The sequence below is a fragment of the Pseudopipra pipra genome, chromosome 12 (genome assembly GCF_036250125.1).
Source record: "Pseudopipra pipra isolate bDixPip1 chromosome 12, bDixPip1.hap1, whole genome shotgun sequence".
NCBI lineage: Eukaryota > Metazoa > Chordata > Aves > Passeriformes > Pipridae > Pseudopipra > Pseudopipra pipra.
In genome coordinates, this window is record NC_087560.1 from 17759050 (window position 1) to 17769763 (window position 10714).

General features: G+C 41.0%; 1 protein-coding gene across 5 annotated transcripts in view; it reads left to right on the top strand.

The window, feature by feature from the left end:
• The window catches only part of LRRC28 (leucine rich repeat containing 28), a 51012-nt gene extending 40971 nt beyond the window's left edge, over positions 1-10041 (top strand). For all 5 annotated transcript variants that reach the window (XM_064669145.1, XM_064669144.1, XM_064669146.1 and 2 more), the window contains 3 exons: positions 875-1050; positions 3210-3369; positions 5615-10041. In XM_064669145.1, coding sequence (XP_064525215.1) covers positions 875-1050; positions 3210-3369; positions 5615-5687 — 409 coding nt within the window. In that variant the 3' untranslated portion in view covers positions 5688-10041. The remainder of the gene's footprint in view (positions 1-874; positions 1051-3209; positions 3370-5614) is intronic.
• The last annotated feature ends 673 nt before the right edge of the window (positions 10042-10714 follow it).

Genomic DNA, 10714 nt, shown 5'->3' on the forward strand with positions numbered 1-10714 from the left:
GCTGACAAATTTGTGTTTCTGTTCCATTCGTTAGGACTGGCCCTAACAAGTTGCTCTTGGCTTCAAATTTCAGTTGTCATAAACAATTCCAATTCCCCTGTTGACTTCCCCAAGCTCTGAGTAGAATTTTCCTCTGCGTGTCTCTCTGGTATGATCGCTCACAACAGGCATCACGTAAAGAGTTATTATTTTTACTACAAGCTCACTTTCTCTCCTTGGATCCAAATAACCTTCCTTTTCCATATATGATTGGGGAAGGGCAAGGCTGGTAGATTTACTAGGATATCTTCCCACTGTTGTTATTTTTCCTTCACCTCCAAGGGGACTCTGTGGCACCCAGTGGCACTTAAAATGTATGTTTTGAGGTTGGAGTTTGCCTCGTGTATTAAAAATGAGAAATCCATGACTATTGTCAACTGCTTGATCCAAGACACAGAAAACAAACTTGGGTATGAAAGGCTCCACTACATTAAATGTTTAATAACAATGGAATTCAGAGGCTAAAAGAGATTAGCACAAAGTAAGGGGCACAGAGTGCATTTGGTTCACCCCCTGGGGATTGTGTTCTCATTGCTTTGTGTTGTTTGATAAGTAATTCCTCCAGATGTCCGATGACTAGCACATCACAGAAGGTGGGAATCTATAAAAAATGTGTTTCAACATAGAAACATAGAATAGTTTGGGCTGGAAGGGACCTTTAAAGGTCACCCAGTCCAACCCCAACATGTCCTGCCCTCTGCAAGGAATCCTTGAGGGCTGCACTGGAGAACAGTGTCAGGCATACTTTGGGTTGGTCATCTGGGTTTCCCCATAAAGTTACTTTTATGATTTATTTTTTTTCTAACCACTTTCTAAATGTCTTGTGTCCTTCTAGTTGTGGTTCTCCAATTCAAGTTTCAGAGGTGAAACTGCTCTCTTTTTCATCAGGCCAGTTAACTGTGTTCCTGCCAGCAGAGGTGAAATCTATAGGGACAGAAACAGATCATGTGCTGCCTTTGCAAGAACTGGCCATGAGGACCCTCTATAACACCTACTACAGGTTTTTGAAAGGTATGAAATGTCTGCATTCTTCAGATGACAGAAATAGTGAAAGTGCTTTTCTGGCAGTGGGAGGAACGTTTCAAACAGTCCTTCAAAGAGTTGGGCAAGGATTTATGTTTTAAAAGATTTATGTAATCAAATTATGTTTGAAATGCTGTATTAGAACAAAAATGTTCAATATCAAAAACCAAAGATCCAAAGAACTATTTCTAAGATCAAGTGGTGCTTATAAATGGTTTCTTAGTTGAAGACTGCATAAAGAAGGATGCTTTTTCTTTGCAGGAGAAACTCTTTAATGGAAATAGGAGATGAGAAATACAGTTCCTGAGGCAAGATCAGATGCATCAGCCAACAATGCAACTCCTTGCCAGGCAGCACAATCCTAAACTGGCAGACTTGTTATACATAAGGCAAAAGAAATGTGAGCAGCCCTGGGCCATTTGAGCACAGCCTGACAGCTGAGCTGCTTTAGTTCTGCCCCAGTTCAGGCTCTGCTCTAAAGTGGCCCTTGGCTCATCTGGGTCTGCATCCTGCAACCACATGAGTTAGCAATATCTGATGGGAACCTGCAGATTTGGTCAGATTTAGATGTGTTGTGACTCCCCCCTGTTGATGCCGTCTTGGGAATTCTCAGCTTTAAAGGTCAATAAGAAAGCAGAAGGGTGGAGAGCTCAGAAGGATTAGAGGGTTTGTGGGAAGGGGTCACTTGTACCTCAGCTCTGCAGTAAATCCTCACTGCTGAATCACTGCTTTGCCAGGAAAGGTGTACAAGGAGGTCTTCATTTTCTCACCCAGTTGTGACTTACACAATGGTTTTTAGATCCAGCTGAACATGGTTCCTGAAGATGCCAGAGAAGTTTGGGTTGGAAATAGCAAGGGAGTATTGCAAAACCAGTTTAGGAAATGGTTTCTAAGTGGTTTTTACAAGGCTGTGAGGATTATACCTATTTGCACATACACATATACATCCTATTGTGAGTGACCTTCCTAAAGACTGTGGGCATCACCACTGGAACACCCTCACTCTGGGGAGGCAGGAGAAGTGCCTGGTTCAGGCAGGTGTAGGGTGATGGAGTGCTGGGGAGGCAGGTGGCACTGTATGATTAAAGCAGCAGATTTGAACTGTCACTGCCTAAATTTGCAGTTTCAAGGGTGCTGTTAAATACTTGGTGGCTGCTGGGGAAGTGACAGAAGTGACTGGACTCCTTTTCCTGTGTCTTTGCTTGGCTACAGAGTGTGACCTTTTCATTCTGACGCAAATGTCCTGTTTGTCACCTCAGTGGAGCTGTTTGGTACATTTTGTCTGGGGTTAAACCTTACAGGGTTTGAAAGCTGAAACCAGTGTGATACCTAAAACTGATTTATCAGGTACTGCATCTTGTCCTGATTATTCAGCACCTAAACTCATTCACCTGCCTTGGCTGTCTCTCAGTTTCTAGATGGAGATTAGCACGTGGGGTTTAATTTATAAAACACTCTATGGCTTGGGCCAAGCCTGGGAAAATGATGGCTCTTTCCCAAGAAATGACCCTAGAGTTCCATTTGGTGAAAATTACAGCATCTTGTAAGCTGTGGGGGCTACATTTAACAGATTAGGAACATATTGATCTTTTTAGAGTGGCCTCTGTGGTTGGACCTGTGAGAATTACTCTGGGCTGGGTTGTATTTCAAGTAATTCCAAATATTGCAGATCCTTTTTTGCTGATGGTGGAGTTTGGGCTTTGTAGTGAGTTTAGCTATCCTGCTGGATGGGTTGTTGAAATATTTTAGTAAAATACTACTGATGTCCCTTTCAGAATGTTGTATTAGTTACTAAACACCTTTCTAGACCATCTGTGTGTCTAAAAAATCCTTTATGATCTGTTACTGTTTTCTGTTATTTGCTTGTGCTGTAATATTTTCAGCTGGATATTTTGGCCCAGTTAATCTTACTCCCACAGCTGCCAAACTTATACATTTAACTTCAACTTCTTGAACTTGCACATGGAAAGCACCGTGTGCTTCACCCTAATTGTGGTATTTTGTGTTACCTCGTTGCTGTTTTGACAAGGCCCTAAGAATGTGAGGCAGCTGTTTCCTGGACTGCTCATGGATTGTGCTTGTTGTGTCTGACTTTATCATGCAATCCTTTTGTTACAAATATTTTTTTTGTTTCTTTTCTGCTCCAGATTTGAACTTTCTGACTCCAATCTCACTGCCCAGAAGCCTCTTGGAATTGCTGCACTGTCCCCTGGGACACTGCCACCGCTGCAGCCAGCCTATGTTTACCATTGTCTACCCAAAGCTCTTCCCCTTGAGGGAAACTCCAATGGCAGGATTGCATCAAGGGTAATTATACAGGAAATTACACCGGGGTTTCATTTGGGAAGAAAAACACCTTATGGAACAAAGAGTATTCTTAAGGATTTATTTATTTATTTTAACTTAGCAGCATTTCAGATCTAAAGCCCCTGGCCTGTGATTGCATGTAAAAGTTGAGAAATATTTTATTCACAAGACAACCAGAATACTCCTCTTGAACTGTTAGAAAGGGTCTCCACATTTGCCTGTTCCCCTGGTGTAAGACAGGGAAGGGTTTTGATGTGGGGGGATTGACCTGTTTGTGGCAGTGCAGAACATGCCTGGCACTGCTGTGCCTTGGGACAGAAATGGTGCCCAACCCTGACCTCAGGACAATGCCACCACAGGGACTCAGAACTGAGATATGGTTCAGGGAATATTGCCCTCATGGAGCTATAGGTAGGAAATATCTCTAAGCTGAGCAGTTATTGCTTTGCAGTGATTATTTCCCTAGTCCTTATTAGGTTGAGGGGATACTGTAGCCTACCATGAGCCATAATATCAATAAATCTGCAATGGAAAAGCATCATCAGAGAAGTTTCAGCTTCTACTATTTGAAAAGCAATAAAGATTTAAAGCTAAGTCACTTGGAGTTAAACAAGCAAATGTGATGTTAGTTCTTGTTAGAGAATTGAAGTCAAGCCATTAGTTACAAAGCATACACCTAAAGGTGTGGAGCAGGAAAGAAAGGGGCTTTAAAAAGGAATGTTTCTGATTGTTGGTATATATAATGCACAAGAACACCACACAGCCCCTATCCTGCTGAAATCCATTGATTTGATAGTTAGCTTCCATAAAAGCAAGAAAGTGCTTTTCAACAGGAAGGTCTTTAAGCAAACAGACTAATTGTTGCTTTGGGGTGGTGGTACCTGTTTGACACAGCTGTATCACAACCTGGTTTGCTGGGACTCTGTGACATGAGAAGTATGTCACAGAAGTATTTTCTAAGGAATGATGGAACCTACTTGCTGGTCATTACCCAAATATACAAATCTGTATATTACCCAAAATAATCCAACAATGGGAGAGCTTGGACTATTTTCTGATTAATTGCTGAGCATTGCTCATTGTAGAACTTTCAGTTATGAGATGATAGACGTATCAGGAGACATCCTTTGGCATTATTAAAGTTACAACTCAATAAAATCATGCTTTAAGGCTATTTTGGAAGAACACTATATTAACATTCTAAAATGAAATAATTGAAAATACACATTTCTGCATGGTTTTCACTTGTTTAAAAAATACTTATCATTCCTTCCCTCAGACAAGAATGTAGTATGTTCTGCAAAATGCCTTAATGAATACAGTTTAAGTAGCTGACATTTGATGCAAATCCACAGAAAATGAGATCTAAACAGGGCAGCCTGTCATCTTTATCTCTGTAGCTCGTGCTCTTGTCATGGTAAGATTATGTGGAATTGTGGAGGTGTGATAGCTGGTTTAGAAAGATGTGAAGGACAGGGTTTCTGTTCTAAAGAGCTTAAAGTGACCATGAAAACACACAGGGTAGGGATCCTGATTAGCAAGTGCCACATCCATGCCAGTAACTTCTGCTGGATTTCTGTATCACATCTTGTGTCCTCTTATAGGAAAGGACAGTGAAGTGCTGAACTGGATTTCTGTGTCTGAAAAAGCACAGATGCCATGGGTGAAGTGTGATTTCTGGGTTAGTGGAAAACAGGTCTTTATATTTCTAAAACAGATCTGTAGGTTCCTGCCAGGATGGGGCAGGAGGAGGGTCACTGTGAGGCCCATGTCACACTGTCCCACTGCCATCCCTGCCGTGGGACGTGGCACAGAGTGACAGCACTGCCTGTCCATCGTCCTCTCGGAAGATCTGGGCCCAGGGAGGACACTGGACTGCAGCTATTTCGTGCCTACAAGCAGTAATTTAAGAACCACATGAGCAGGGCTGAAGCTGCCCAGCTATTTTCCTGTCAGCTGTTAAACCTGCTGGCTGTGACACCGAGCCACACCCTGCCCAGACACACAAACCACACGCTGCTGCTTTAAACCCAGGGCAGGAGAAACCAGGAAGGTCTTGAGAACCCCTGCAGTGTTTCCCTGCACTCAGAGAGAGCAAATGAACCTGCTTTTTCTGGAGGGTGGAGATGGGCTGATCCCATATTTCACAAACCAGCACATTGTCTGTGTGGAATGGAGCCAGGAGCTTTTTTAACCTTTACTGACAACTGTTCCCCCCCTCCCCTGTTTTTTTCTTCCCTTCTAGGAGGACAACTGTTAGTTTTGTGGCATACTGCTGCTCCACCCAGTGTCTGCAGACTTTTGACCTACTGAGTTGATAAACATTTCAAACCACTCAGGAGTGCTGCCAGTGTAAAGCTGCATTAGATGTCATATCCATTGGTACTGGAATACCCTGTGTGTGCTCGTGTGCCAAAGCAGCAGAAGTGCCCAGTCAGGAACACTCTGAGGCACTTGAGTCCTGCCCTATCAAATTTGGATGAGCTGCGGGAACTTTTCAGAAGTGTAAATACCAAGCTTTTAAAAGTATTAACTTCTCTCTCTCCTCCAAGGCAGCACACAAACCAAACACATTCACAAGCTCTGACTTCAGGATTTCCAGTATTTTTCAAATGTGTCTGTCTTCAGGTTGACCCATTGCATCATTTGGGGCAGTTTCATTCCTCCAACGGGGGAAAAAAAAAGGTTTAGTTTATGGCAAATAAGTTTTCAGTTACTCATCCCCATCCTCTTCACCTCTGCAGCCAGAATCAGGTGTACAGCTCTAAACCTACAGAAACCCTTGATGGATCCCAGTGACTTTTCCATAGAATTCAGCTTTATTTCCTCCCTCTCATCTTAATATTTCCCCCAGCAGATCTATCCCAGTTGTGTACCACGACTTTGACAGTTATCTGTGGTATTTAAATCCACATACTAAAAGCAGATCTTTCTTTCCAACATCATTAAATGCCACACTGATTTAATTGGAGTAACCAGGCTATGTCTGGAGACTGAAGATGCTGTTTCAGTGAAGGCTGGTCCTGGTGCCTACACTGAGGGCTCTTGCTCCAGCCTGTTTGAGGATGTGCTTTCTTTAGTTTCAGTGCTTGAATTTTATATTTTTTAAAAACAGTTCCCCTTTTGTTTCTTTAAATTCTTCAGGAAGAAGATGACTTTTAAGTAGCAATTTCCCTTGGAAAAAAAAAAACACCCTAGTAATATGATAGTAAATATTTATATTTATTATATTTTTAAGGTTGCAGAGTATTGATCTGCAAAGAGCTGGTCTTGATATCTTTTTCTAGATTCAGCATTTGGCTGATTTGTCCAAGTGTGTCAGTGGAGTGTGTGCCTTGGAGAAGGCTGGAAATCCAGGGGCAGGTGTGTGTCTCCATGCACAGGGATAATACAGAGATATCTGCTCAGAAGGGCTCTAACACTTGTTTTCATGTACGAATGGCAGATTTGGTGCAAATTCCCACTCACTGTCACATTTGTGGGAATCCTTCTTTGTTAGATCTTGTTCATTTTAAATATAGAACAAAGGCTGGAGAAAAAGGCCCAAATTGCCTACATGACTTAAAATTTTGATTTTATACTGAAACGGTTTATAGAAAATTAGCCCCTCTTGACTTGTTTTTGAATATATAATATTTTTTTAATATCATGTGTTGGGCTTTTTTTTTTTTTTTTTACCTTCTATTTCTTAGGTATAAACTACTTGTTGATTTAGCACAGTGTGCTACTCTGTGCAGTAGGTAGTTACAAGCTGAAATAGATATGAATGAAACAGTTTGTTATAAAAATGGCAAGATAAAGAGACTTATTTGGTAGGGTATTAGCATATGTTGTGGTGAGGTGTGCGTACTTTGAAGGCAGGAGGCATTAAAATGTTTTCCTTTTGCCAAAGAAGCATTTGTTCCCTCTGCAGGCTTCCTGGCATCTCTTCAATAAATAGAGCATCTTAAGAGCTTAAAAGTGTACCAAAAAGGCAGTTTTGAGGGTGGAATTTTTAGGTTGTGCGTGTTACTTGTAAAATCTTTGCTGGTTTTATTGGGTTAGTTTTAGAGAGTTGAATTAGCATTAAGAAATGTAGAACTTAATCCTTCAGGAATGCAAGTATCATCTACTGTTTAAGAATTGTGAAACTTTCTAAAATAAATCCCATTTATTAAATCTGCTTTGCAGCAGAGGCAAGAGCCATGTCCAAGCAGCCTTGGTGCTATTGGATTTCTGACTGTGTTTGGATGTGGGTCTCCCAGCAGACCTGCCCACCCCACAGGGTTCACTGCTGAGGCAGCAAAAAATCCATCCTCAGCTTTTTCCTTTTCCTTCAGTACCACAGAGCTGAGATGGAGATTGCCCAGGTACAGTTATACCTGAGTCACAAATGTGCAAGTGCAGGACAGAATCCACTTGTGTTAAACAGGTGATAAGAGAACTGTGGTAGTGTTACAAGTATTAATTTTGATACAGTACTCTTGATCGGGAATTTTCAGTAATATTTTTGCTGTGGCTTTCTCTGTCTGTGAAGGAGATGTTATCTTGGAAGTTTTTATAGCAAGTTATAGACTTTAAATCACAGTTTATATCACAATTCAGTCTGTAAATATTGTTTTGGAGTTAAATCTCGTGATCACCCAAAAGGCATTATTGTTTGTTTTATCAGGAGTCAGATAGGAAGAGTGGACCTTGATTTTATTATTATTGCTATTATCATTATTTATTTATTATTTTCTTTCTTCTACCCATAACCTAATTATTTCTTATTGAGTCCATATCAGTCTCTTTATTATTGTCTACAAGTGCAGTTCAGAAGAAATGTAGCCCGTTCTAGGAGCAGGATGAATCTTAACTAACATTTTAAAAGATATTTCAAGAATGGAATGTTCAATGAATAAATGACTTAAACATGCAATTGAAGCTGAAATGTCATACCCTATTTTTATAAAACAAGGAAGAGGAAAGCCAATATATAGACTGAAAATCCAGCTTAAATTCATGTTTCTCTGATGTTTTTTTGGTACAAACAGTGTTTGTATTCATCTGTATCTTTGGGTGATATTGTTCTAGATTAAAATAACTCCATTCTCACTTGTCCAAATTTTTCTAAAGTTGTAGTTCTACTGGAAGAGTATTTCATAACCAGCAAACATGAGAGCCAGCTATGCAAATTGCAGAGGGGAGAGGGAGCTTGTTGCTGAGTGGTGTCACTTCTCTTTAATGGTATTTTTTCCCAGGTAATTTTTGATTGCTTGCTCTTGTTTGTCAGGTTAGTTCCCACCAAGATAAATTTTCCCTTGTACTACAAAAAATCTGGTTCCAGCAGTTTTAAAAAATGAGCATTTTTAAAAAGACTTTTTGTGTCATAAAAGTAGATCTTAACTCTTCACTTAGGGTGGGAGCAGGAAAAGTTTCTGGTTTGGTTTTTTTCTAGGCATTACAAAGAGGTGCAGGAGAGAGATGAGATAAAATAAGTCTTTAACCCATTGATATTGTTACAGAATTTTTCTGAGTAAAGATTAACTCATAATTAGGGAGCACAGGCATAATTTTTGTTTAGGTTGTGATAACAGGCACCATGTTCATAAAATGGGAGCCCTATACAGAGGTAATTTTTTTGTTCTGGAACGAAGGAAGTGGAGGAATCTCTGGCTTTGTTTAAAAATTCTGCTGGAGTGGTTCTGACACTGTTAGGTTTGGAGCACTGTTCTTGGGAACCTGCCTGTTGATGCCCCAGAGGATCAGGAATACAAGTGTCCTTTCCTGTGTGAAGAACAAGGTCTAATACCAAGAAATGTGTATTTTTCTGTTTGGACCTGATGCTTCTCTTGGGCTCCTACCGAAGTTCATTACAACCCTTCTATTTACTTGGTGAGGTTGAGATGTTGCTCTGAGCAGAGCAGAGCTGTTCATTGCCAAGTTGGCTTCAATTCTTCCAGATCAAATTCTGCTGAATCCCTTTTTCTGGCCTGGAGGGAGGACAGGACTGTGCTAACACCCGGGTGGCAGCAGCGTGTCAGGTTTTACTGACATCACGGCCGAGCTGGAGGCTCGAGAGTGACACCCCTTTCCCCAGAGAGGATGACCAGAGTACCACTGATAACAGAAGAACTTCTGCCTTGATGTCAGTGGAGGATGGATCACCTTTAATTGATGAGAGAGAAGAATGTTTTACCATCTTTGCATTTCTTGCAAAAACTGGGACAGCGACACCGGAGCCCAGGGCTGCCCTGGGCAGCCTCTGGCTGCAGCTGGACATGGATAATTCCAAGACATAACTAACTTTGCCTCTTACCTCCCTCTTAATACTACTCATGTTGTTGCAAAATGTTATAGTTAACTTGTGATGGGAGAGGCTGAGTAAATTGAATCCAGAGGTTTTTATTACTTTTTGTATTACAGACCTATTTTGTAAGAGACCAAAGGTCTGGTGGAAAGAAATGGCAACGCTCATGTGAAGTCTTCATTGCTTTTGCTTTTATGTGCCCTTTTTTTTTTGGATTATAACGAACTTGGTTTGCAACTGAGCTCGTTCTGTGTCTGTGGGAAGCATATGTGAGCTGCTTTCTTGCTCTGTATTAACCAAATGTCACTCAGTGTGAAGGTGAGCTTGCTAGATGGTTTATTTAAAGTTAGTGGTGCGATTTATTGTATGTGCCTGTTAATAAACTATATTTTTGGATAGAATTACAGTCCATTGAAGTTAACTAAAGTCTTGCTCCTGGGGCTATTAAGCTATGTTAGAATGTAACATTAATTTACATTTTGGTTCATTTACATAGTAATTAGCTAATAAGTCTCTTGTCCCAAGGCTGAAGAGGTGGGGTGATGACACTTAAAACACTGCCAAGCCCAAAACACCACTTCATTTCACTTAATCCCTTTGTCTCAGACAATGTAGCTCATCAGATCTTGCATAATGGGAACAAAAGCCATATGGAAACGTTACTTCAGACCCTTCTACGGATTGATTGAAAGAAAAATAAGCTTCAGTAGGACTGTATTGCCACCCTGACAGTCCAGAGATGTGGCTGTGGTTCATGGATTACGTATTAAGCAGCATTCAGCAGCTTTTCTCCCTCATCTAACAGATATCATAGGAACAAGGCTGCCAAAAATAAGTAGAAATTAAGCATCTGTTTCTCCAGTTATTTCCCTCCTTGCTCTGCAGCACTTTGCTTCAGTCAAAGCTGCTGCTCTCCACGATGAGTTCTTTGAGCTGGATGCTGTTTGAGTTACGGTACTCGGTGAGTACTTGCAAATCCATCATGGAATGGGACCTGTGTTGGTCAAGGTGACACATCAGTTGTAAACCTTGCAGGGTTTAGGTGCCATTCAGACTTCCCTGATGCCTGGTTTG